This window comes from Dipodomys ordii, unplaced genomic scaffold (genome assembly GCF_000151885.1).
Source record: "Dipodomys ordii isolate 6190 unplaced genomic scaffold, Dord_2.0 Scaffold269, whole genome shotgun sequence".
NCBI lineage: Eukaryota > Metazoa > Chordata > Mammalia > Rodentia > Heteromyidae > Dipodomys > Dipodomys ordii.
Window position 1 is genome coordinate 332,842 of NW_012267485.1, and position 27,995 is coordinate 360,836.

The 27,995-nt window shown below is 38.3% G+C and overlaps 1 protein-coding gene and 1 pseudogene across 1 annotated transcript; one reads left to right on the forward strand and one right to left on the reverse strand.

Annotated features, from left to right (window-relative positions):
* Positions 1 to 106: 106 nt before the first annotated feature.
* Positions 107 to 27,995, forward strand: Sh3yl1 (SH3 and SYLF domain containing 1; the record flags this gene model as incomplete). Its single annotated transcript, XM_013036255.1, has 9 exons — positions 107 to 227; positions 1,977 to 2,090; positions 3,786 to 3,850; positions 16,270 to 16,382; positions 17,718 to 17,846; positions 20,164 to 20,326; positions 20,860 to 20,938; positions 23,944 to 24,000; positions 27,645 to 27,995. Coding segments are annotated over 9 exons (1,032 nt in total), but the record flags the coding sequence as incomplete, so codon positions are not given.
* On the reverse strand, positions 7,231 to 9,042 carry LOC106001122 (annotated as a pseudogene).

The window sequence follows — 27,995 nt, forward strand, 5'->3', positions numbered from 1 at the left end:
TGAGGACTTACAAGTCATCTTTGTTTAGAGCATGTGACACAATATGTATGATAATAATGAAGCTGCAATAAATCCTAACATTGATTTTAATTAATATATCTTTTTAATTCTTTCAGTGAATAACCCTATACCTTCAAACCTAAAATCAGAAGCAAAGAAGGCTGCGAAAATATTAAGAGAATTCACAGAAATAACTTCCAGAAATGGTCCAGATAAGATCATTCCTGGTAGGTAAATTTCTAAATTTGTTTTCTAAATTGCTTTTGCATTCCTTAGCTTTGTCAGGCAGCTTCTTCCTTGACAATAGCTGTACTTTTTCTCTGTTCTGCTTTCTTCGTGGTTCTTCCCATAGGGAGTGTGACAGGTAACGTCAAGTAAGTAGTCTTCCCACTCCATCCCCTGTTAGAATCATATACAGAGTAGTATAATTTGGTGTTATTTTCTGAGATAAAATCTATTATTTACCTTTTATTTATTTTTTTATTTGTATTTTTGGGGCTTGAACTCTGGGCCTGGACGCTGTCCCTCAGCTCTTCAGCTCAAGGCTAGCACTCTTCCACTTGAGCCATAGCACTACTTCCAGCTTTCTTTTTCTTCTGCTTATGTGGTACTGAGGAATCTGCTCTTCCTGCCAGGTGCCCAGTGGGCTTCATGTGTGTTACTATTTCAGAAGCACAGCTTTTAAGCTTAAAGAAACTTCAAGCGAAAAACCTGAGTTGTCAGGAATAGTCTTCTGCAGCAAGAGATGGAAAGGGTTTGATATACACAGACTTGTGGTTGAGTACTGCTTTTTAACCTCAGTGGTATAAATTTGTCTTCACCTAATGTTATAGGCTCTGGGAAAGCTTAATTTAGAAAATAATCTTGCCATCAGTGCATCCTATATTTTAGGTGAAAAAGCTAATCAGAAAATTATTTAGGGATTGCCTGTACTGGTATTTTACTCTCTCTGAATTTGGATAATCTATAAAAAATATAGTTGGCATGTAGAGAATGTCCATTTAAATACTGTTGATATTTCTAAATAAAGGCAATAACTGTAGAAGCATTGAAGCCAGAAGATGGGATATACAAGACATACAGTCAAGACATGTCTATAAAAGTAAACATTTAATATGAATTATAGATTTCAATCTATTTTATATAGCTCTACTACTCTTCTGCTTGTTGGCCTTGTGTAGTGTTTTGTGATGCATAATTTCCAAGGGTCTGTTACTAATGTAAGTTTTGAAATGGCATAATTATATTAAAAACTTCACATTTTCCAGGGACATCTACAAAACATTTTGTGTTCCAGTGTAGTATTTGCTTTCATTGTCTTGACAGAATATTTGACAAATAATATTATAGACTGAACTATCATTTAGTGATATTTAGTTTCTTTGTTTGAAGGATGTACTATTGAGTAAAATTCACAGAATGAGGACTTTCTGCCTTATTGCATATGTAATTTAGTAATCTCATCTTAGATAATGAACTCTGAAATGTGAATTGACTAGTATTTCGTAAATTAATCTCTTTAGTATACTAGTGGTGTGCTAGTAAATTGATATTTTTATAATGCTAAATTCAAGTACTGACAAAGTACTTGATTACTATATAATATCATTTTATGAAATTAAAAGTTTTTTTTTTTTTTTTTGGTCAGTCATGGGGCTTGAACATGGCCTGGGTGCTGTCCCTCAGCTCTTCAGCTCTACTACTTGAGCCACAGTGGTTTATTGGAGATAAGAGTGTCAGACGTTCTTGCTGGGGCTGGCTTTGAACTGCGATTCTCAGATGTCAGCCTCCTGAGTAGCTAGGATGACAGGTGTGAGCCACCAGCACCCGTCTAAAAGTTTTTAAAGTGGCAAAAAAAATTAATTTTTGTTGTTGAACCTAACATTTCATTTTAATAAGAGGTAAATGTAGGCACAGTGTTTTAAGATCAACGCTCTGCTACAAGCGTCCTTTTGATCATTATTGTTTGTCTACAGCCCATGTGATTGCAAAGGCAAAAGGCCTTGCGGTCCTGTCTGTGATCAAAGCTGGATTTCTGGTGACAGCTAGGGGAGGCAGTGGGATTGTCCTGGCACGCCTTCCAGATGGAAGTAAGTTGGCATGAATATAACTATAAATGATGTTCATATTAATATTTGAAACTTACGTAGGTATCATAATTAAAATGCCCTATATAATTTGGCATTTGCTGTTCTATCATACAAGGAAAAATATTGTTCATTATTGCTTTTTCATCATAAATATACTGTAGACAATAAATACAGATGTTGGTAAGTACATATTCCTCAACTATAAATTGGTTGGATTTGGTGTTTGCTGCCACTGTGTTTCTGTAGCAGATGGGAATTTCTACTGGCATTGCAACCCTAATTTCATGGCTCAACATTGTGGCACGTTGTATCTCCTATATCATATTCACCAAATATCTTCCCTCTGTAGACTCAAAATGGCTCAGTGAATTAAACCAGTTATTTATCATAAGTTTAAAAATATACAAGTTTTAAAATAAAAAGTTTACACATAGAAAGTCAGCTCTTTAAAGAGTTGTAAAAGATGATGCTTTTTGTTTTATTAAGCATTGACCAAATGCTTATAAATAATCTCAGCAATAAAACCAAGGTACCAGAGGCCCCTTCAGGGAGAGCAGGGCTCCTTGTCAGAGGGGACTGGTCTCTTCAGGGAGGTCCTGAAGTCTGGGCCCTTCAGTGTCTCTCACAGGAGACTATTGCAGAAAGGATAACCTACTTATACTTTTCAATTTTTTTCAAAAAACGATTTCCCTCATCCTCCTGTACACTCTTCTAAGTAATTTAAAAGCTGTACAAATAAGCAAGGCAAATTCCTAATCCCAGAGGAGAGACCATAAGCCAGGCCATTCCCAACCTAGGAAATGAAAACTAACCTCAGGATTATCAGACCCTGATTTCTGTAATCACAGCTCCTCCAAGCAGTTCAGTTCTTCATGTGTCAAGCAACAGTTGCCTTCTAGCATGCATTCGTATGCACCAGCAAGGAAAGGAAAGAGGAGGAGTGAAGAAGAAAGGCATTATTAGGATAGGCTAGGCTAGGCTAGGCTAGGCTAGGCTAGAATAGGCATTATTAGACTCTTCTGCCCTCCCCCACCAAATTAAAAATACTTCTTTTAGTCTTGTTTTACATAATGGTTTCTATATCAGGAAAAGTAAGTACACAGCAGTCCTAAAATGTACTATGTCATAACAAATGGAATTGTGCTGAGTTTCCAACTGTAAAGCAGTTTATCTTAGAATTTTATGATCTTGAATTTATAGCCTAGCTCTTGTTCTACTAGGCACAAAGGGAGCCAAACAGTTTTTGACATGAGAATATTACAGCTGCACAATTCAGTATCATGTTACCCATAGGAATGATTATAAAAAACTCTTAAATCCTGATCTCTTAAGTCTGATAAATTATAACCAAAGGCTAGGACTGCTGCTAAATTATAAAAAATATAAAACTGGACTCCAGAAAATGGAAATAAGGTTTTAGTAATTAAAATTTTCAAATGTTTAGTGGCCGGGAAACTAATGGTCTGGTATTATGCATGTTGCTAGGGAAGGCTTAGAGAACCATGGGTATGTGAGTCTGACTCATGAGTGCTGAATATATCTGCCAAATATCTCAGCTTTTAAAAGATTATAAATAATTTTAATATATAGGAAAAACATGTGAGTCATCGTTTTAAAAAGAAATATTTTTCTTCCTATATTTATATGTTGGGAACGTTAAACACTACAATAAGGTTTGCTCGTTTGTTTTCTTAGAATGGTCTGCACCTTCAGCCATTGCAATAGCTGGGCTTGGTGGGGGATTCGAAATAGGAGTTGAGGTAAGTAGATTAAATACAGAAACTTAACTCACAAAGACTGAGAGCCTCCTAGTTCATTCCCTTCACTTGTCTCTGTTCCTGTTCCCCTCCCTCTTGTCCTTTGCTTCTCTTCCCACTCCTCATCCTTTCCTCTTGCTCCTTTCTTCTGCTCCCCTTCTTCCTCCTCCTTAGTCCTCTTCCTCTCTCTTTTACACATAAGATTGAAGCCAGAGCCTTATTCATGTTTGTTTCGTTTCATTCACAATTGTATCTGTTTCCATTTAGCATACATTCATATAACAAATGCACCCCATCATCTTGAACTTTCCTCCCTGAGCTCTTAGACAAGTTGGAGCTGGTCACTGGCCTGAACAAGCTTACTACAACCCTTCATCATCTGTGGCAAATTGCTGTTCCAGAACATTTGATGTTCAAATGCTCGAATTGAAGATTAATATCATGTTATTTCTGTTGGTAATTCTTCTGATGATTATGATTGTTACAAAGTGGACTATAGGTTTCTGATCAGGGTGTACCTGTTGGCAGAGGTCTGCCAGGCGGGACTCAGCCTTCTCATTTATCTGCTAACTTTTCCTCTTTGCTTTACTACTAAGCAGTTGGTAAATCAAATCTGTTTATGCTAAAATCATTTTCTTCTCAAATTTCAGTCAATTTCCTGTACAGCTATTCTTTTATGAATTTACTGTTGTCCTAGTTTTAACTTTCGTGACTTCATTAGAAGAAAATGTTTTTGTGAAGCCTGTCTGCCTCCCTGCCCTCCCTCCTTCCTTCCCTCCCTCCCTCACTCCCTCCCTCCCTCCCTCCCTCCCTTCCTTCCTTCCTTCCTTCTTTCCTTCCTTCCTTCCTTCTTTCCTTCCTTCTTTCCTTCCTTCCTTCCTTCCCTCCCTCCCTCCTTCTCTGCAATTAATTGCTACATAAATATGCAGTATAAAAAAAGACTGTTTTATTTCTGCTCATTTGGCTACATCTCTGCACTGTGTGAGGCAGAATTAGTGCCTTCAGAAACATTGCCTTGTTGGAAAGTGTGTTCCCAGCAGCCTCTGTTCCCATGTATCCCAGCAGCCTCTGCTCTTGTGTATTCCTTTCCTAGGTGAGAATTTGCTTCACACAGATCAGCTTGCTATGCTTCCATTATGCATGACCTGACCCCTCTTTGCACATCCTCTGGCTCTGTTTAAACCCAGGGGTATGGTTTGATTGTTGTGCCAGATAGCACTTATTTTAAAAGTGCTGAGAGACTTAAGTGCTTTTATCCGTCTGTAGGCTTCTTTGAATCTAAATCGCGCCTCTTACAGTCAGTATAGATTTGGATTTTTTAAATATGTCCTGATTGTTTCTGCCTTTAATTTTTTTTTAGTGGTTACTCTAGGTCCGGTCCTGGGGCCTGAACTCTGGGCCTGGGCGCTGTCCCTCAGCTCTTCAGCTCAAGGCTAGTGCTCTACCACTTGAGCCACAGTGCCACTTCCGGCTTTTTTCTTTTTGCTTATGTGGTGCTGAGGAATCGAACCCAAGGCCTCGAGCATGCAAGGCAAGCGCTCTACCTCTGAGCCACCTTCCCAACTCATATAACATTTTTTAAGTTATCAAAATAAAACCAACATTGATTTGGTAAGATTAAAAAGTGTATTTTTGATGAAGTTCTGTTCTTTTTCCTCCTTTCTAGTGGTGTTGCTATGACATAACATATATATGTTATAAGCCAACTATTATCATTATAGTCAAAATATATAATATTTAGTGTATAAATATTTAGTGTATAATAATATATATAAAATACATATAATATATAATACATATGTAAAGTATAAAATGTATAAGATATAATATATAAATATAATGCAATACATATAAAATAAAATATATTATAAAATATAAAATTATACAGTATATAGTATATTATTCTATGTTAAAATAATGTATTATATAGTTTATATCCTTTAAAGAGAATCAGTGAAGAAATTGAGAGTAAATGCTTATTATATCATATCATTAGGATGTAAATACCTATTCTATCAGCCTTATTTTTCAGTATTTTTGGTTCTATTTTGTTGTCCCTGGAGACAAATCATCTGATGTCAGTCATTTTCTTTCTGCAACTCAGCCCTGTTCCTGGCCCCTCTGATCTCTGTGTTACAGGCCCAAGACACAATTATATAGAAGTGTTATGTTAAGTGAACTGTTAGGCCCTGAGAGACAAAAGTTACATGTTTTCTCTCTTACATAGAAGCTAGAATAAGCTTCGACATATAATCATAACTATTTTGGGTAGTTTGCAAGCCTACCCAAATGTATTAAGGTAGATTTTGGGGAGGACACAGTGTAATTCCTTAGAAAGGCTAAACGAAAGGTCAACAAAATAAACACTAGGAAATGAGTGCTTGAAAAGTATGGAGATGGTTTTAGACAATGAAGGGAAGAAGTGGGTGAAGGCAGTAAAAAGTTCAATGCATATCTACAAAATGAAGAAACGTGAGGGAAGGGTGGGTTGTAAGAAATGGGTGAGAATATTCAAAGGGCTGACCTTGATCAAGACACATTGTACGCATAAACAGCTTTGTTGAATGACAACTACTTAAAGATAACAAAAATATTTTTTAAAAAGAGTTAATAAATCCAAAAAGTCAGTTTTAATCAGTTAGAAAAAAGAACTATGCATTTATACCATTTCTGATAACTTCATGTTTATCTGTACTGGGACTTAAAACATGATTTTCAGTTACAACCTAGAGTTATTTTTTTAATTCTTTACTAATTTTTTCAAATTGATATTTTAATTCAAGTACAATGTAAGACTTTCCTTTTCACAAAGGTATTATACATCAACAGATTTACAGTATTCATCATCATAGCCAGAATTTTCCTTTCTCTGTATCATGAACTCATTGTAAACATACCCACCAGACTGTGCCTGCCACATAGCAATTAAGAACATGTCTTTGCATTCATAATGAGTATTGCCTTTAGAATCTAAAGTGGTCAACTTTTGTCTCCCAGTCTCAACCCACACCAACTGATAAAACCAATACAGTGAAAAACCAGGTTGTAGTTTTCTCCATACATTAATGAACCTGAGACAGCACAGTGTAGCCAGATTCCATGAATTGTGATTAGCTACAGGGGTTTCTACAACCCTATTGAATCAAACTAACCTATCACAAGCCTTGATGGTGTATTCTGTTTCTAATGGCAATGAAGCTTGATAAAATTATCTCTTGTGCTTTTTCTACTTTGAGATTATTTACTTCAAATATAGATGACACAAAAAATATTCTACTAGTTCTAAGTATCATTTTTTACTATAAACCTCATTTATTCCCCTCAATGAAGAAGGGAAGACTAGCCTTTTATATAAATGTTATTTCTTTGACAATTTTTAGTGTTTAGTCATTTGTGTAACCTTTCTGTAAAGGGTGCTGCAGCCTCTTTACTCTCAGTGAGTACTCTGGGCCAATGGATAACCACACTAAACTTGACACCCTGGCAGCTCAGACAAAACCACTACTTGCAGTCATGGTGATGACTTTCAGGATGTCTCCCATCCCCAAAGTTGTTACTAGTCTCAAGACAGGCTCAGAAGGCTGGTCTGGCACCACACTGATTTGCTTAATTAGCATAGTGGCCCTCTCCCCCTCCCCCTCCCCATCCTCCTAAGGTATCTAGAACCAACTGAAAATAGTTGACAGCAGATTCAGGCAAGCAACTCCTTGTTCTTTGTAAAGGCCTCCAGCTGAGGTAGAACCTGCTCTTTCCTCTACTGCTCTGCTTGTTCTGTGAGCACTTTTTCTTTGAAGATAAACTGTCAGCCTCCAAAACTGAGGGCAGATATGTAAGTGATTAGAGAAGTAATGTCCAGATTCACTCTTCGACACACATCAACTTTAATCTCAGTGAGAAACGCAACACTTGCAAGCACATTTTCTCAGTCAGCTCTGGTCACCTGTAAAAATTCTAGGCCTTCATCCTCAGACTCACTTTCACTCAGCTGGAGCTCCTGAGGGTGATCTAATAGGGAGTTCACAGCTACAATGTCACCCCTCACAGATATGCCCATTTCTTCCAGCTTCGCTACCATAGTCTGGAGACTCTTTTGTAGAATGCAAAGGTGATGTGAGGGTTGCTATACTGCACTGGTTGCTGGTGATTGGCCTGGAGGAAGTCTTCAGCCTGCTCAATGATCCTTTTGTCACCATATTGGCCTTGGTCCAGCCAGATGTGATGCAGCCTGAAGAATCTTCTGCCTGAAGAATCCCAAATCTGAAAATAAGGCCACTGACTCAGTTAAACAGGGCAAGGAGTCTTTTTATTAGCCACACAGCAACTACACCCCACCCACTATTTGAGTAGTGGGATACAGTGAGATCTTCTTTTCCATGAGGGTCTTTTAAAGGAAAAAACACACAAGTCTTGACTTGGTTAGCATGTCTCATACTATCAGTACTATCCGTACTTGATTACAAAAGTCAAAATATATCCTTGGATTACAAAAGTCAAAACATATCCTTGGGTAGGGGTAGTCTATTTTACAGAAATGATTTTTATTATAAGCTCTTGACTAATACAGCAACTCAGTACAGCAGCTCAGTACAGCCTCAAGGTTGTCAGTCGCCTTCAGCAAAGTTTGTGGTAAACTGTAAAGCTGCCATCTTGGTAAATTTGAGTGAGGGAGAGATGTTCTTTTGCTCTTTAGCAAGGATGGAAAAGGCCTGGAGTTTCTCTCCACAGAGAGGTTCTGCCTTTAATATCTGGCCCCATTTTTAATAATCAATAATTTTGTTCTGTTTCTGATTCCACATCTTATGCTGCCTTTCTGCCAATGGCCTTCACCCCAGTGTGACCACCATTTGCAATGACATCTACCACAAGGGTCTGCTTTCCTCCCAAGGTATCCATGTAGCCAGACACATGCAGGGCACTAACAACTTCCAGGTTCTCTGCTGACTCCACAATGGCCCTTAGGTGGATCAGATTGGTATTTTGCAAATGGGATTTTTTAGTGGCCATTTCCCACCTTCGACTTTCTATAAGAATTTCAATTCTGCCTTCAATTTGCTGCACAGTTTTGTACCACCTTCGATCCCACCTTTCCTTAATCTGGAAAGTGAGCCTGCTCTCTTGATCAGGTCCTTAGCTCTGGCGATCCGTTCACAGAGCACGGAGTGCGCAGACATGCTAGCAGCATTATTCCTTTCCCGCAGCGCGCAGGACCACCTACCTAGAGTTATCTCTACCTGAAGTATGTCTTTAGTGTCTAATATTTCTTATAAAAATGGATCCACTAGTAACAATTTCCCTCAGACTTTTTTCTTTTAATCTGGAGATATCTTTATTTTGCCTTCATTTTCCAAAGAAGAGTTGCTGTAAGATTCTAGGTTGACAGGCTTTCCCTTAGGCACTCCTACTTGATTCGCCCTCACGTTCTGCTGGTCTCCACTGTTCTGGTGTGCTAATGGAGCTGTGGTTCTTCTCAGCATTTTCCTCTCTTGCTGCCCTTGGACTTTTTGTATTACCACATTTTACATTTCTGTATCTGGTGGCTCTCCTCACACTTACACTTTTATATGTACTCCTTGAGTATAGACTAACATTTTTCACCATACATTGTGAAACCAAGATTTTAGAGCTCGACCAAACTTCAGGAGTCCCATGTTAGATCTGGCCATTTGCTACCTACCATATGCCAAATAAAGACCCCTGGTGAAGGACAGAGAAAGGTTTCTTATTGTTTGGAAGCCATGGGAAGACAGAACTTAAGTCATGATTGGGAGTGGAGACATTGGCCTCAGGTTAAATAGGAAAAGTTAGGGTAAGAGAGTAAGAAAGGTATATATAAACAGTCTCAGGTCACAGCTTATTGTTGCCTACTTGACCATTATCTCAGTTTTTACCTCTGGAGGCTTGGCTAGTGGTCTGTAGTTTTTGCTGCTTTCTTCAGGATGATAAGAAGGCATTGACTGAAAGCCAGTTTGTCTTTTGTCACAAATGAATCCATGAAAGCCCGCTATGATGGCAAAGTAATTGGCAGGGACTATCCCAGGTCAGAGAGCACAGATATATTAATTCACAGGCCAGCAAAAGCATCTTTTAAACTGCCTCTCACAGGTGCTGCTTTGAAAATGCTGTTTCTCTCTTCCCACCTCTCTTGCCATGTCACACAAGCTGCCTACTTCCTGGAGACTTAGCGCTTCTGCTATTTTCCACAGACTTTTCTTAGCTTTTATGATTCATGTCTCTATTAGTCTCTCGTCAGATTCACTGATTACTGATTATTTCCTGTTTGTATCTACTTTTGAGCCCAGATAGTGAATTTGGTTAATGTACTTTTTAACTCCAGAATTTCATTTGCTCTTTTGTATGATTTTTATCTCCTAATCACAATATTAAGTATTTCTATTTGAGACATCCTTTGCATGAAAGTTTCACTTCTCATCCTTTTTCTCCAATTCTTTGAGCACATTTTGGATGATGGAAATCTGGATGACTTAGAATGTCAGCTGTTCTAGTTTCTTGGTTTTTTTTTCCTATTTATTGGTCACACTAGCTTTGTGTTTGCTTACCTCATCAGGTTTATTTGTTCTTGAAGATGATGATGAAAACTGCATGTTTTGTTTTAGATAGTACAGTCTTCTGTCATTCACTGAAACTTCTGTCCATCACAAATCATGTATACAGTGATTCCCTAAGAATTGTATTGCCTGGTCACATTGTAGCTGTCCTTATGTGTGTACAAGTGCACTCTGGTATTCACACAGAGTCAGTTAAAGGGGGTTTATTAGAACTTAGGACAGTGAAGCAGAGGTGCTATAAAACACTTTTTTTTTGTCAGTCATGGGGCTTGAACTCAAGGTCTAAGTGCTGTCCCTGAGCCTCTTTGTGCTCAAGGATAGCACTCTACCATGTGAGCCACAGTGCCACTTCCTATAAAGCATTTTGATGAGCACTTTGGCAGCGTTGTGCGATGAATTCTGTAGCCATATCCTAATAATGTACAGCCAAGAATGCAGATGATCTCTCCATTTAGCTGTCAGGTTGTTGGTGTCAGGGGTGGTATTAGCCTTTTCATTGCCGCTTTGTTTTTAATACTGACTTTGGGTAAAAATTGACCCCAGTTTTGTCTAATAAGCACTTCCTGTTTTTGGAGGGATCTGGGTATTCTTTTTCCTGTCACATTTCTAGACACCGTTGGGTGACCTTGTTGCTCCATTGGAGCTGCCAGCTCCCCTCACTGTGTGTCAGCCACATCACTCTTGTAGACCCTAGACTTTCACCACTCGCAGCTCCAGTAAAATCGCGGGAGCTGTGGCACTCTGCCGTTCTCTCTGGCCAATACCCTGTGCCCTCACTCCAGGGCTGGAAGCTGGGACTGTGGCTCCTTTTACTTGGGGTGAGATCAAGATATGACAGGGTCCATAACCTTTTGCTTTCTTTCTCTGGGTGGAGCTTTTGTCATGTAGGGAACTGGGGCAAGCAAATTTGGGTGTCTTTGCACCTGGGCAATGGTTTTACTACCCCAAGGTTCCAGGTGGGGATTTGTGCAAACCTCTCCATGGAGCGCCTGCAGGGGAGAACACAGGGGAGAAGTGGTTACAGCTCCCACTTAGGGAACACCATGACCCTGATCCGGGTACTAGGGAGTTGTGCCTCTTCACCACCCCTCCCCAGAATGGCTCCTCTGGTAGAAATGAGGTGCCAATGTGAAATAGTCAGCAGCTCCTACTGTATCTGCCACGATGACAGAAGCACTCGTCATATTTAACTATATCTTACTTGCTGTGTCTCTAATTTCTAGACATGTTAAATGTTTTTAAAAATTATTTTTTGCTATTTATGCTTGATGAGCTATGGAGGAAGTCTGCAGAGTTTTGTATATACCATTTTGGAAGTCTTTTTTCCACTCAGTGTGTTCTTAGCCAGTTTTACACTGCTCCAAGTCCCTTTTTCTTCAGATGGCATTTTGACTTAAGACACATAACAGACTGGATGGAAAGTCAACTTGAATTGTTAAGTTTTAGCTGTTGTTTTAGTCATTATACTGTGGGAAATGTACGTAATCTTCCTGAATCAATGTTGCAAAATTTAAGAACATTAAAATGTTTAAACAAGAGTGGGAATGTGGCTTAGTGGTAGAGCGCTTGTCTAGCATGCATGAAGCCCCGGGTTCGATTCCTCAGTACCACACACACAGAAAAAGCCATAAGGGGTGCTGTGGCTCAAGTGGTAGAGTGCTAGCCTTGAGCAAAAGAAGCTCAGGGACAGTGTCCAGGGAGGCCCTGAGTTGAAGCCCCAGGACTGGCAAAAAAAAAAAAAAAATGATTCTTAAATGCTCCTCAGTCCCTTCAATATTTGTCTCTTTGGGTTACAATGTGGTGTTAATCACTTGTCAGCTTGGGTTGGCCATTTTTCCTGTGGACATCTCTCTGTATACTCTCCATATTTCCACCCCAGTGAAACCTTGGATTACTGTGGGTTCCCTGAATATAGAAGGTGGTTTGAGGGACATTTACCCCACTACTCCCCAGATTCATTACATGTGACTTGGAGAATTCTGGTGTTCTTTGTGCCTGGTTCTAATGCCAGTCTTTACTGCTGACAAGCACAAGCCAGGTGAAGTGCAGTGCTGCCCTGCAGGGCTGCAGGGATGTCTTGTTGCCTCTTCAGAGCACTCAGTGGAAAGGGAAGTGTCAGACCTTACGCAGTCCTGCCCCCACCCTCCTAGACCGTGAGTGCAGCCATAGTCCATACTCACATCCTCTGCACTGGGTCCTCAGTTTCTATGAGAGAAAATCAGATTGTGTTCTTTGAACATTCTGTGTACTAATTAAATGTCTAGACTAGTGAATGGCCACCTGCATCTGGAAGAGGGATCAATTTGGGAGAAAAAAGTTATTGTGGTAGGAGAGAGACTAGTAAAGATGTGTAATTCTGACAAGTAGAGCTTTGCAAATCACTGTCTCGGGAAGTAAGGCCAAGACTTGGCTTACATACTCAATATTTTCAAGACAGTTAGAACAAAGCCAAGAGTACTGAAACCATGATACGTGACCCATCTTTGTTTTCTTACCAACATCCAGAGCTCACTTTAGTTCATCAACTGTGGTCAATCTTCCTTTCACTGGAGTTTGAGGGGAAAAAAAAAGACTCCGTTTTTTCCAGGGAGAATTTGGGTAAACAGTGTTACCTTACTGAAGAGGACAGAATCTAGACTTATGTTGAGAGAAATTATTGTTAGAAGTCAGAGTACTGTTTCCAAGTTCCAAAGGCCTGTGTGCGAGGGATGGAAGATATTGTGAGACGATGTCCAAACCTGATTTTTCTTTGTGAGATGGGTGAAGTCACTCACATGCATATGTGAAGGCTTTCACCCAAAGACTAAGGTTTTCAGGGGAGTTGGGAAGTTTCCAAGCAGTTCTGAGGTGGGTTTAGAGGGTGACAAGGGAGAAAGTCTTGACTCTGTAGAAGATTGATAAGGAGACACTTCAAGGACCAAACAAGGGAGCCTCAGGCCTTCTTACCATGTGCCCAGATATGGGCTTTTCAGCTTTCAGCCACCATATGTCACACTGACGGAGTGAGGTTTGTTTGTTTGTTTGTTTACTATGGGAGGACCATTCGGGGACATAAGGAAGTGGCACAGATCCTGAGATGGCTTGAGGGAAGTAGGTCAGAGAGCAGAAGGCTCCGGAGAACATTGTCCCCAGCTTTTTTGCTGGTGGTTGCCATTTTAAATTCTTACATTTAAGGGTTTATCTCATTTGAAAAACTTGTACCTTAATAGTTAATTATATTTTGATGCATTTTTTCAATCATAGCCCACTGTTGCAGTGTTTCCCTGTGTTCAGCTGTCTTGTAGAGAATTTGTTGTGTTCCTCATTCTCAACTATAGAAATAATAAACCCAGAGCTACCAGTGCTCACACACTTTCGGAGCTGCTGAAGATTGTGGCTAGTATCTCCTAAGAGGTATCAACAAAGGGGAATTCAGGACCTCATACTTTCTAGGCAGGCATTCTACCACTTAAGCCGTTCTGCAAGATGTTTTCTGCGAGGATGTGGGGGAAAAAGAACACTACTACACTGCTGGTGGGAATGTAAACTGTTACAACCACTGTGGAAGGCAGTTTGGAGATTTGGCAAAAAAAAAACTAAATATATAACTACCCTATGATCCAGCACTACAACTCTAATAAGACGTTTATCCAAAAGGTTACAGACAGGATATAATAAAAACACTTGCATACACATGATCATTGTTGCACTATTCACAACAGCCAACTTAAGGAAACAGCCAAAATGCCCTACAATGGACAAATGGATCAAGAAAATTATATGTGTATATATATATATATATATAGTGGATTTTTAGACATCCATCAGGAAGAATGATATTATGTGATTAGCAGGGAAATGAATAGACTGGGAAAATTATGTTAAGTAAAGTAAGTCAAGCTCAGGTAGACAAAGGATGCATGTTTTCTCTCATATGTAGAAGTTAAACCTAAGTATAAATATACATACAGGGTCATATGCATATATACACAAACATATTAACTAAAATATGGTATGTGCAGAAGAAGATTCCAGTGGTGTAACTCCCTTGAACAGCTAACTTTCACTTTAACAAAATGAGTCCCAGGAAACTAGAACATATGTTGTGGAGGAAGGGGAAGGTGTCAGACTAACGGAGAGAGGAAGGGTGGGAAAATCCAGTTACAATATTCAGTGTATATATGTGACAATGAACCAGGTTAACTAGGCAATGGTGAGAATGGTGAAAAGAGTAATGCTGATCAAGATGCATTGTACTCGCAGTCTATATGTTGAACTGAAACTCTTGTTACAACTACTTAAAGATAACTTTAAAAAGACCTTTTTGCAAGTTAGAGTCTTTACATCCAATCTGGCCTGAATTACAGTCCCTATTTGTACAGCAGTGCTTAGAACTGCACAGACTAATTGGTTGAATGTTTTTTATTGTGTTTTTTTTTTAATTTTTGAGTTATGACTCCTTGATCACCTCCCAAATAGGTTTTCAGGTTTCAGCAACCACACTTGATGGACAGAAGAGTTTCTTACTTCAGAGGAACTTAATAAACAAAGAGGCTGGCAAGGTCTGGTCAAAATTTTCTATTTTCTGAGTGTTACTGCCATAAAACACAAAGTGACATGTTATCTCGAATTGCCTATGAAATACAGGTTGATCACTGACAGAAGTGATTGATTTTGCATAGATCTCTGTCGTTCTATACCAAAATCTTTAGAAAGGGTCTAAATGTATGATGCAAATAGCAAAAGCAAATGTTATACAAGAATTTGATTGTGAGACACAGAGAAGCCACATTTTTGGAGGATGAATCAGGAATTTTTATTGGAAAGCTGGCAACTTTGAGTGGACACATATCTCCAAAACTGCTTGCAGCCTCCAGTACACTTAATACTGTTAGGAAACTGAGCCATAGGGTAGTAGTGTAAAGAAAGAGCAGAAAAACATCTCAACAAACCAGATCACCTCTAATGGAGAGTTGAAGAGGATTGCTATACTGACCTGAGAAGAGTCAGTAAACACAAGACAGCACAACGGCAGCTAAGGTGGTCAGGGCCTAGATAGGGTTATAGTTAGGGGGCAGGGTCTCAAGTACATATAGGTATAGGTCTGGCAGGTCCAGTTGTCCAAGTTCCCGCTCCTGCCTCTAGGAGTTCAGGCACTCCCTATCACCTGGAGATGGGGGAGGGACTTCACCTCCAAGAGTTTTTGGAAATTCCCTATCCACCACATTGCCAAAATGTGAAACAGTACCCTGTTTCACAAGGAGAAACCTTCTGCATGGGTCGGGTCTTTGACACATTAAGAATCTACTGGGGCTCCCATGCCCTCTCCCTCTCCCCCTTCCCTCTCCCTCTCCCTTTCTTTCTCCCTCTTTCTTTCTCTCTCCCTGTAAAAGCACTCATACTTTGCTAGAATGCGCCCCTGCCCTTTTGTTTGTCTGCTTACCTGCTTGTTTACTTACTCAGTAAAGCTCTGTCAAGTTTCCTTGCCATCAAAAAGAAAAAGAAAAGAAAGAAACCACTTGGGCAGCGAGGTGGTTCAGGCCACCTGTTTTGCTCTATTCTGGTTATCAATAGTAACTGTTTGCAGCCTTACTGGGCCTCATCTGCACCAGCTGCACTGTTAGTGTTGGGTAGGAATAAAGCCCAGCAGGAGACATCACAGTGAAGCTCACCACAGGGGTAGCTCACAAGCATTGTTCATAATTATCACCACAATGTTGGCTTCTTCCTGCATCAGCTCAAAATCATGGCTCTTCATGTTTGTTCTTTCTATATTGAAATGACATTGTTTATGATGTATTTGAGTTTAAGTTAACATGTACTTTACATGGTACTTAGTTGTCACTGTTTTTAAAGAAGTGACTTTCTATATTTTAGGTATCGGATTTGGTAATAATTTTGAATTATGACAGAGCAGTAGAAGCCTTTGCGAAGGGTGGAAACCTGACACTGGGAGGAAATTTTACTGTGGCAGTTGGGCCTTTGGGAAGGTGAGCCATATAAAATATTTTGGAAGTGAGAATGAATCAGCCAAATTATGATTTATGTGTCTACAAGAGGATAAGCCATCACACACACACAAAAAATCACACGCATACACAGAAAAACAAACATACTAGCTGGTGAGATACACTAGAAAAATCTCAAGCAGAACTCACCAGAAGAAACAAGTTTCAGAAATACAAGCCATGGCTTCTATTGAAATTGAACACAGAAAATTTACCTTGAGTTTGACAAATCCAAAACAAGTCAAATTTTACTAATTAAAAAATGACAGCTTTGTTCAAGAGAGAAAAAAATTTTCTTAAGGTAAATCATGAAAATTTGAAATGGCTAAGCCTTACTTAAACAATGTTTACAGTACTTTAGTTGTATTTTCCTTTTCTGCTGGTGGAATATTGTTCCTAGGTTACTAAGCGAGGTATAAATTAAACAGTAAAGCCATGGCACAGATGTGCAGGTTGCCACTGAGATGCGTTTGCTTGTGTGGAGATTCCAGCTCTCCATCTCCCTCCAGTGTGACCCTCACATGCTGTCATTCCATTCTGCAATGATTCCACATGGGGTGTTCTTGCTGGCCCGTCTTCTGTCTAGGCCACATTAAAATGCTAGCATAGCCATCAGAAATTCCCCCCTCAGTAGATGAATGGATCAAGAAAATGTGGTATATATACACAATGGAATTCTATGCCTCCATCAGAAAGATTGACATTGCCCCATTTGTTAGGAAATGGAAAGACTTGGAATAAACTATATTAAGTGAAGTAAGCCAGTTCCAAAGAAACATAGGTCCCATGGTTTCCCTTATTTGCAATAACTAGTATATATCTGAGACAAGCAGAAAAGGTCAGATAAGTTGATGTTAGGTGAAATGAACCCCAAGATAACTTTTCAAAGGTTTTTTTCTTTCTTGTGATTGTTTCTAACATATTTATAAGATGATTTCTTTGTTGCTTTGTATGTCCCTCCCCCATGGTATAACCCCTGCTTTCACTATATTTGATGTTGGTATAATTTGTGGAGAGGAAGGGAAAAAACAAATCGTTCAAATAGGGATACAGGTGGACCTATTACAACAATTACTTTGGGGGTGGGGAGGAGGCAGAGATGGGAAGGGGAAACAATGGAGGAGGCAACAATGCTTGATAAGAAATGTACTCATTCCCTTGCCCATGTAATTGTAACCCCTCTGTACGGTATTTTCACAATTTTAAAAAAAAAATTCCCCCCTGTGAGACATATGGAAGCCAAGGCACAATGAGAGATTTCTCGTGGCTAAGTTCAGACTATTGAAGCGTTCATCTGACTCCTGCTGTCCCTTCCAGGAACCTGGAAGGAAATGTGGCCCTGAGAAGCTCTGCAGCTGTCTTTACATACTGCAAATCAAGGGGACTCTTTGCTGGCATTTCCCTAGAAGGGAGCTGTTTGATTGAAAGGAAAGAAACTAATCGGAAGTAAGGGCAAGTCAAAGTAATTTTAATTGATTTAAAGCATGTATGATGAGAAGACCATACCTTCAAAGTTGATACAGTTTTTATGAGTCTATGGAATACACATATTTTTAAATGCAACAAAATATGCCCCTATGTACACACTTTATATTTTAGAATTTAAGGTAAAAGTATTGTATTCTTATAGAAAGTTCAGAAAAAAGACAAAACATTCTCTACCTCTTTAAGACTGATTTTACATTTTACTTTTTCTACTTCTCAACATCTTCCTAAGCATGATTTCCCTTGGCTTTGTCAAATATGATTATAATCATGATACATGCTCAATTGTCTGTGTTTTGTTCATTTAGAATAAGATTCATAAGCATAAGTTCTTCACTTATTAATGTAATTTTCTACTAACTGAAGACATCATAAACCTATATTCTGTCAACTTTTATAGAGGACCTAGTAAGAAAGCTTATGTCTCATTATGACAGACTTCTTTCTGTTTTCACACTCATCCTTTGTCTTGGCTCTGTGTCAACTAGAGAGCAATTTTTATTTTAAAAAAATTTTTTGAATAAAAGATTTGGAAGCTCATAGAAGCTGAAGGGAAAAGTTTGACTTGATGTCTGGATATTTTTCCCCACATTTGCTCTTAGAAATCATCACTGTGGCTGGGCGCTGGTGGCTCACGCCTGTCATCCTAGCTACTTAGGAGGCTGCGCTCTGAGGATCAGGGTTCAAAGCCTAACCCAGGCAGGAAAGTCTGTGAAACTCTTATCTCCCAATTAATCACCAGAAAACCAGAAGTGGCACTATGGCTCAAGTGATAGAGCACTAGCCTTGAGCTAAAGAGCTGAGGGACAACGCCCAGACCCAGAGTGTAAGCCCCACAACTGAATATATATATATATATATATATATATATATATATAATACTATATATATATATATATATATGAAAAGAAATTGTCAGTGTGTAATGCATGAGGCACAGGGAGGGTGAGCAGCTGAGAAGGACAGTAGGATTCGGGGACCTGGAGACTCAGGTTCAAGGGATCCGGTAAGGTGGGGGGATAGGACCCAGAGGGACAGCCTCTCGTACACCCAGGGTGCAGGAGAGCCTCTACCAGACTCAATGCATTTGTAATGTTACAACTTGAAACCACCAAACTTGGAAACAGGAAGAAGTGATCATCTGATAGACTCAACAGCCATGTTTTCACTTGTGGTTTCCTCAGTTTGAGAAGTATAACATGCATAATTTTAGAAATTTCCTATTCTAAGCCTTTCCATTTCCTAACAAATGGAAAGGCTTGGAAAAAATTATATTAAATGAAGTGAGTCAGGCCCAAAGAAATATAGGTCCCATGGTTTCCCTTATTTGCAATATCTAGTATATGTCTGAGTCAAGCAGAAAAGGTCAGATAAGGTGATGTTAGGGAAATGAACCCTAAGATATATATTCAAATGTCTTTTTTCTTGCATGTGATTGTTTCTAACACATTTATAAGATTATTTCTTCGTTGCTTTGTATGTCCCTCCCCCACAGTATAACCCCTGCTTTCACTGTATTTGAGGTCGGTATAATTTGTGGAGGGGAAGGGGAAAAACAAGTCGTTTAAATAGGGATACAGGTGGATCCATTGCAACAATGAGATGTACAAGTTGTTATGTTGAAAATGAACTTTACAACTTTGGGGGGGGACGGGGAGGGTTGGAGGGGGGGGGGGGGCGGGGGGAGGATGGGAAGGGATGGGAAGGGGAAACAAAGGAGGAGGCTACAATGCTTGATAAGAAATGTACTCATTATCTTGCCCTTGTAATTGTAACCCCTCTGTACAGTATTTTCACAATAAAAAAAAAAATAAAGTAAATTAAATAAATAAAAAGAAATTTCCTATTCTAGCCTTTGGCTATTTCTGCTTTAGTTCAACTTAATCCTGGATTAACTGAAACAACTCCTTGGAAAATTTCATTCAATTTTGATTTAAAAATGGACATTTTAAAGAAATTTCATATATGTGAAAACTAATTTTATAGCAAGTTTAAAAAGTAAAAACCTGTGAAAATGTAGCTGCTTGTATGTATATTTGTGTAATCCCTATGAATGTGGGGGGAATAGGTGTGTTAGTGTGTGTTGTATAGAGCTTAGAGGCAAGTTGAAGAATTGAACATGAGGTTTAAAATGTGGTAGGCATGAGATGAGAGTGATCATACATATTTACACATCATGTGTTTCACTCTAGAAAATACCTTTGTATTAATAGACTTGCTCTTTAGTTTAAAGAAATATTCTTTTTTTTAAATATTCTTAAATCTATGTTCTTACTAGATTTTACTGTCAGGACATTCGAGCTTATGACATTTTATTTGGAGATATTCCACGGCCTGCTCAAGCAGAAGATCTTTATGAAATTCTTGATTCCTTTACTGAAAAGTATGAGAGTGAAGGACAACGAATCAACTCCAGGAAAGCAGCCAGGGAGCAGAGGAAGGTGTGGTGGTATCTACTTTCACTGTTTCTTTCTGTGGTCCCAGCAATTTCTTTCCCTGGTATCAGGTTACTCTGTCAAACTGGACTTCTTTTGTGACTTATTTACATAATGTCCTGGTTAAAAATGTCCTGGGACTTTGTCATTGTCTCTGGAGAGTTTAAGGACAGTTTCCCTATGAATGAAACCTGGTGATGTTAATGATTAAAACTAATACCAACTGCTGCCACAGTCAGCCCTACCAGGCTTTTGTTGAAATGCTAAATGAAACCAAAACTAAAAGGTGGATGTTGACCTGACCACATTTGGGCTTCCTCTTCCAGTTCTATCATGCGGAGCTGAAAAGCCTACACGTGAGCTTTCAGGGTACCTCCTTAGCAGTGTGTGGGATGGAATCTGCTTCACAAACTTGTGAGAAACAGAAAGTGTTCTGTGCTCAGTGACTTAAGACCAAGTTTAGAATTGTATTTTTTTATTACTAAACAGAAGGGTTACAGTTACATAGAATTGTATATATCCATCCTTGTTTTCCCCAGGCTAAAGAATTACCTCCAAAACCATCATCAAGACCACAGCAGTCATCTGGAGTAGGCCAGCTGACCTCTGGCTCACAAAGTAAATATAAGTACTGTTGTTAAGCAATCAAGCAATATTGTTAAACTTTCAGAAAGCATAATGAATGGGTATTTAAGAGAAAAGTAAATATTCTGTCTCTTTTAAATCATGAGTCATGTTTTCAGTCCTATAATTTATGAAAACTTCTGTTCTCATTCATAAGATGCTTTCTTTAAGTCTACCTTGAGATTTATCTGTAATTTTTTAATTTATTTCTTCTGAAGGATATTATCCTAGTTATTTAAAAAGGGAACAGTGTCTTCATGCATACTCATAGATGTACATTTCCGAATATTTATTTTACTATACATTCTGGGAACTCAGGATCATGAGATGATTTTCTTTTCTTTTCTTTTCCTTATTTTCTTTCTTTCTTTTTGTGCTGCTTAAGATTGAACTCAGGGATTCTTTGTGTTTGTAGGCAAGAGTTATAAAACCTGAGCCACATCCCTCAATTCTCCTGATTTTGAGGCAGCCTCACTAACCTTTGACCAGGCTGGCCTTGAGTTGGCCATCCTTTTGTGCCTCCCAAGTAGTTGTAGTTGTAATTGAAAGTGTACACTGCTTTACAGTTCAAGATATCTTTTAAGTATTTGAAATTTATGAAACACGGTTTTCTTCTTTACCTGTCTTTTTATATCATTCATTTTTATGATTCACTCTTAAAATTCTCTATTTCATGAATAAAAGTTGCCAGTTAATAGAATTATGTCAAAGTAGGAAATCTTTCATGTAAAGGTTATTATCCAAGAGGCATTAATCTGTGACTTTGAGAAACACAAAAATGACTTTAATTTAGATCTTGCCTTAAAAACCTCAGTATAGAAACTGTAACTATTGCCAGGTGCTGGTGGCTCACGCCTGATCAAGGTTTAAAGCCAGCCCGGGCAGGAAAGTCTGTGAGAATCTTATCTCCAATAAACCACCCTGAAAACTGGAAGTGGTGCTGTAGCTCAAATGGTAGAGTGCTAGCCTTGAGCTGAAGAACTCAGTGACAGCATCCAGGCCCAGAGTTCAAGCCCCACAACTGGAAAAAAAAAAAAAAAAAGAAACTGTAACTATTAACTATTATTAGTGGGAGAAGCAACAGAATGAATACTAAAGGTCTTCAGAGATCAGCAAGCTTATTATCCTCTCCTTTATGTCTTATACCTATTTTTTTCCCAGTCTTCATTGTTCAGCAGCTAGACTTCTTATAAATATATTACTTTCTTTCTTCACTTTGAATAAAGTTGAGGAAGAATCTGATTGACTTATCAGAATTTATACAGAGAACATTATATCATAATTTGATCATAATTATTAATATAATTATATAGTAATTAGAAGTCACATACTTAGTGATCATCCAAAGAAACATCTATCATCATAATAATATAGTATTATTTAAATATTTTTCTGTTGCTTTGGTGATGATTAAAATTTCTGTCTCTATCTCAGGACTATAAAAGAATTTAGTTACATTATTATAAAATGCCTCCTCCCAGCCTTGCCTAGTTTTAACAAGAACCATTCTACTATTGTTATTGTGGTAGCACATGTAGTCCTAGATTCTTGGAAAGTGGAGGCAGGAGGATTGTTTGAGCCCAGAAGTTCAAAGATAGCTTCATAATGAGATTCTGTCTCCAAAAAACAAACAATATTTTTTCTCTCTTTGCACTGTATCTATAACAAGGCAAAAGGAACACTGAAATATAATTTTGATGTTCTAGCTATAAGAAATAGCCATTCTATGAGCACAAACTAATTTTAAGAAATCTCATCCCATCTATCTATTGAGATGTATTTCAAATGAAAACTTAGTTTTATGTTTAGTAAACTTACAAATTAAGCATATATATACATATATACTCAGAGTAATATGTATTGTAGAAAGTATTACATAATAAAATAATATAAACAATATAAAATCTTCGGGTGAATGAAAGACATAGGGTTCAAGGTTGAATGTGAGCCTTCTTTATTCTGACTTCTAGAATAGCAATTGCTTTTCTTTAGTGATAATGAGATTTGGATCACTGGAGTTTGTCTTATTAAAGAATAAGATGTGATTCATATCTCCATGAGTGCCTTATTCCTGTAATTCTAGCTATTCAGGAGGATGGTATTAGAGGATTGAAGCCAGGCTTGGCAGAAAAGTCCATGAGACCCTATTTCAATAGAAAGAGCAAGGTGTGTTACCCCAGTTATGGTGGGAAGTATATCTCAGAATCTAATGTCTCATGCCAGCCACAAAGAAAGACTTGTCTCAAAATTACTCAGAGCAAAAGGAGTGAAGGTGCTGCTTAAGCAGTAGAGCACCACGCTCAGGAGCAGTAAGACCTGGATTCAAAATCCAGGAGTACTGCTGGGTACCAGTGGCTCATACCTATAACCCGAGCTGCTCAGGAGACTGAGGTCTGAGGATCCAGGTTCAAAGCTAAACCTGGGCAGGAAAATCTTTGAGACTCATGTCTTCAGTCAGCCAGCGAAAAGCCAAAAGTTGAGCAGTGGCTCACTTGGTAGAACACTAGCCTGTTACACAAAAGTCAGGGACAGCACCTGGGCCCTGAGTTCAAGACCCAGGACCAACTAAATAAATAAATAAACCCATTTGTACTGCCAAAAATAGACGAAAAAGAAAAAAATAGTTTTCAGTCCCCAAGTCCATGACTTCTAAACATTCTTGCTTGTTTAATCCTAAAATAATTTTAGACAATGTGTATTCATGCAGCTATATAGTTTTTAACTGACACCTAAAGATCAGTTAGGCTTGATAGTTTTAAAAAACATATTTGCCGCATATTTTTATAGGAAATATTTCAATTAAGGAATAACATGTGTATGTATGTGAGTGTGCATGTGTGTAAGTACCAGGCGTGGACTTAGAGCCTCATGCTCTTGTTTAGCTCCCTTGATCATAGCTGGCACTCTACCACTTGAGCCATGCCTTTAGGAAGGGTTAGGCCTGCTTGTGTATTTTATAAATTTTAATAAGCTTTCCAAATCTTCTCCCTTTCTTCCAGGTTACAGAAATGAATATAAGCTGTATCCTGAGCTTTCTGGATATCACGAGAGAGTTGGTAAATGAAAAATAGTTCATTGAAAGTGATTCATAGCCATCTTACAATCACAGTTTTTCTTGTTTTTACATTTTTATTAGCATTTGTTAGCTATACAAGTTTTTATTTTGAATCTTCCAAATATCTATGTAATTTACTTTGATAAGACACACCCCTCTGCCCTTCCTCATCCCCCTCCTTTTCTTCCCCAACCACTCTCAACAAGTTTCATTGGGGCTGGGAAGGTGGCTCAGTGGTAGAGCGCTTGCCTTGCATGCCTGAGGCCCTGGGTTCGATTCCTCAGCATAAGCAAAAAAGAAAAAAGCCGGAAGTGGTGCTGTGGCTCAAGTGGTAGAGCGCTAGCCTTGAGCTGAAGAGCTGAGCTGAAGAGCTGAGGGACAGCACCCAGGCCCAGAGCTCAGGTCGCACAACTGGACCCAAAAAAAAAAAAAAAAAAACAAGTTTCATTGTTTCATTACACATATATACATTCATTATACATAAAGTATATGTACAATGTGTATGCATTATACATAAAATATTTTGACCATCTTACCTTCTTTAACCCTTTCCATTTGTGCTCCTTCCTCCCATCCTCACTCCAGACAGGTCCTATGTTACATTCCTGATCTTCATTCACTTTTTGTTGTTGTTGGTGGTGGTGGTGGTGGGTGGTAGTGGTGGTCTTGGGGCTTGAACTCAGAGCCCTGGTCCTGTCCCTGAGCATTTTTGCTCAAGGCTAACACTCTACCACTTGATCCACAACTTCACTTCTAGCTTTTTGCTGGTTAATTAGAAATTAGTATATCCTCTTTTCCTTCCCAGGCTGGTTCAAACTGCATTCCTCAGATCTAAGCCTCCAGAATAGCTAGGATGACAGTTATGAGCCAGCAGCACCCAGCTCAAATTTATTTCCTTAATCCACTCATCAGTTTTAGACCATTTGGGCTGTTTCCATAATAAGGAGATTGTAAGCAGTGCTGCATGTGAGTATGGGTGTGCACGTGCCTCTTTTGCCTCCTGACTTAAATTCCTTCTGATAGTTACCCAGGAATGGTATTCGTGTATTGTATGGTTTGAGTAACTTCCATACTGATTACCATAGTGGTTTTATTGCTTTACGTTCTCACCAACAGTGGGAATAAAAATTCCCTTTCTTCCACCTCATTGCCAGCAGTTCCAGTTGCTGTGTTGTTGATAATGGTCATTCTGACTAAGGTGAGATGAGGTATCATTGTTGTTTGGGTATATATTTCCTTTGTGGCCAGGGATGTTGAGCACTTCTTCATGTATTTGTTGAGATGAGGTATCATTGTTGTTTGGGTATATATTTCCTTTGTGGCCAGGGATGTTGAGCACTTCTTCATGTATTTGTTGGACTTCTTTTGAGAATTATCTGTTCAGTTCTATTTGCTTTCTCAGCCTGTTGACTGTTGGAATATAGAAAGGGTACTGATTTTTTTATGTTGGTTCTGAATCCTGCTATTTTGTAAAAGATGTTTATCAAATCTAGGAGTTTTGCTTGGAATATTTAGGTTCTGTTATGTGTAGGATCATAGTCTTCAAGTAGAGATACTTTGAATTTTTCCTTTCCCATTTTGATCCCTTTTATTTCTCTTGTTTTATTGCTATTGGTAAGAATCCCAGTAATATAATAACAAGGTATGTAGAGGGCACCTTGGTCTTATTCCTAACTTGGGGAGATATTATTTCTGGTTTTCTCCATTTAGTATGTTGTTCAGTATAGGTTTGTCATAAATAGTCTTCAATGTGTCATGGTACATTTCTCATATTCCTAGATTCCTTATATTGTTTATCATAAAAGGCTAAGGCTTTTTGTATCAGTTGATTCTTGTCTGTGATTCTGTTTCTGTGTTGTTTTACATTTATTAATTCACATATATTGAATCAGCTTTACATACCTGGAATTAAGACAATTTGATTTGGCACATAGCATGCATTAAACATAAGCATGATTGTTTGGGTAAGTTGTTGCTCTTTTTGTTGTCTCCATATCTGTGTATAAAATGAGTGAAATACTGACTTTATAGAATTTATTTGGTAGTGTTCTTTCCCTTCATCTCTCATTGAAAAGCTTGAGAACTGTTGGTGTTCGTTTCTTTTTAGACATAGAAGTTAGTGGTGAATCTGTCTGGTCCTGGCTTTTCTTTGCTGTAAGACTATTATACTGCTTCAGTCTCATTCCCTTTTTATAGATAGCTTCTTGGTTTAATTTTGGTAGGTCAAGTGCATTTAGAAATATATCTACTTCTTCAAGATTGTCCAGTTTACTTGAATATAATTTCCAAAATATTTCTTCATGACTTCTGAATGTTCTTTTTTATTTGCTGTGATAATCCCCATTTTCATCTTTTGTTTACAAAGTCTGTCCCCTCCTTGTCTAATCAGATTGACTACAGATTAATCTATCTTATTTTTCCCAATAGTCAACTTTTTTGTTTCATGGATTCTTTAATTAGATTTTTAAGGCTCTATTTCATTGCTTTTGGCCCTGATTTTTATTCTTTCCATCTGCTAATTTTGAGCTTGACTAATTCTTGCTTTTCTAGAAGCTCAAGGCATATTATTAGACTATATATTTGAGATAACACTTTTCATTTTGATGTAGGAGCTTATAGCTTAATCTTTCCTCTGAGCATTACCTTTGCTATATCCCAAAGGTTCTGCTAGGTTTTATTTTCTTTTCCGTGGAGTCTAAGAACTTTAGGATTTCTCCCCTTTTTTATTTAATGATCCACTCATTATTCAATAATGTGTTATTCTGTCTCTATGTGTTTGAATATTTTCTGTAGTTTCTTTTGTTGTTGAGTTCTAATTGTGTACCATATGGTCTGGTAGAGTGCAGATAATTATTTCAGTTTTCTTATAATTGGTAAGACTTGCTTTATGTCCTAAATATAATCTGTTTTGGAGAAAGTTAGGTATGCATTATGCAACAGTTGGATGAAATACCCTGTAGATATCTGTCAAGTCCCTTTAGTCTATTGTATCATTTAATTCTGAGGTGTTACTGGTTCTACCAGCAGATACCACGTTGGATGAAGGATTGCCCATGCAGTGAGATTTTACACTTGTTTTAATAGTTTAATAATTTAATTCTACCATGGGCCAAGGAATGAGTTTAACCAACAGAAATGATTAAAACTGAAGGTGTCTTTCCCTTCCTCTGCTTTTAAGGGGTTTCAGGGGTTTGCTCATGGTAATTTCAGGAACAGATCCAAAAGGTGCATTCCAAGGGTAGTTCACAAGGTATCAGGAAGCAGAGATAAGTACATATAGGCACACATCCTGTGTGTACTTTCTGCAGGATTACTGCAGAACATCAATCACTAAGAACCAACCACACACACACACACACACACACACACACACACACACGAAATTCACAGATAAACCACAAACACTTGCCAAGTACATAAAGTATGGAATAATGTGCAGTTCTGACTTATGTGGATATGGGAACTACTGCTAAACATTTGCTGTTTTCAAAAGTTTGATGACGCGCAAGCATTACAGAAATGTGTGTCATGGTTCTGCCATACACTGAGGGAAAATTCTCAACCCTAACCAGCCGCTTTTTCTTATACATGCTTCCATTTCTCCTCTAGAAAGCATGAATAACTTGGATTCTTTTCTTGTTTTAGACAGCTCTAATCGACCAGTAGAAGTGACGGCACTGTACTCCTTTGATGGGCAACAGCCTGGGGACTTGAGTTTTCAAGCTGGAGACAGAATAACAGTTATTTCAAAATCTGACTCACATTTTGATTGGTGGGAAGGAACACTTCGAGGTCAAACTGGCATTTTTCCAGCCAACTATGTATCCATGGATTAAATTTTATATAATTTTCTTCTTTGATAGTAAAAAAAAATTATTTCTACACTGACAGGATTTACCGTTCAGCTAAGCATTGTTTAATGTAAGTTTAAAACACTCCTTCAAACTTCAGTTGTAAAAGTTTTTTCTCTTTATATAAATACTTAACTTCCATGTC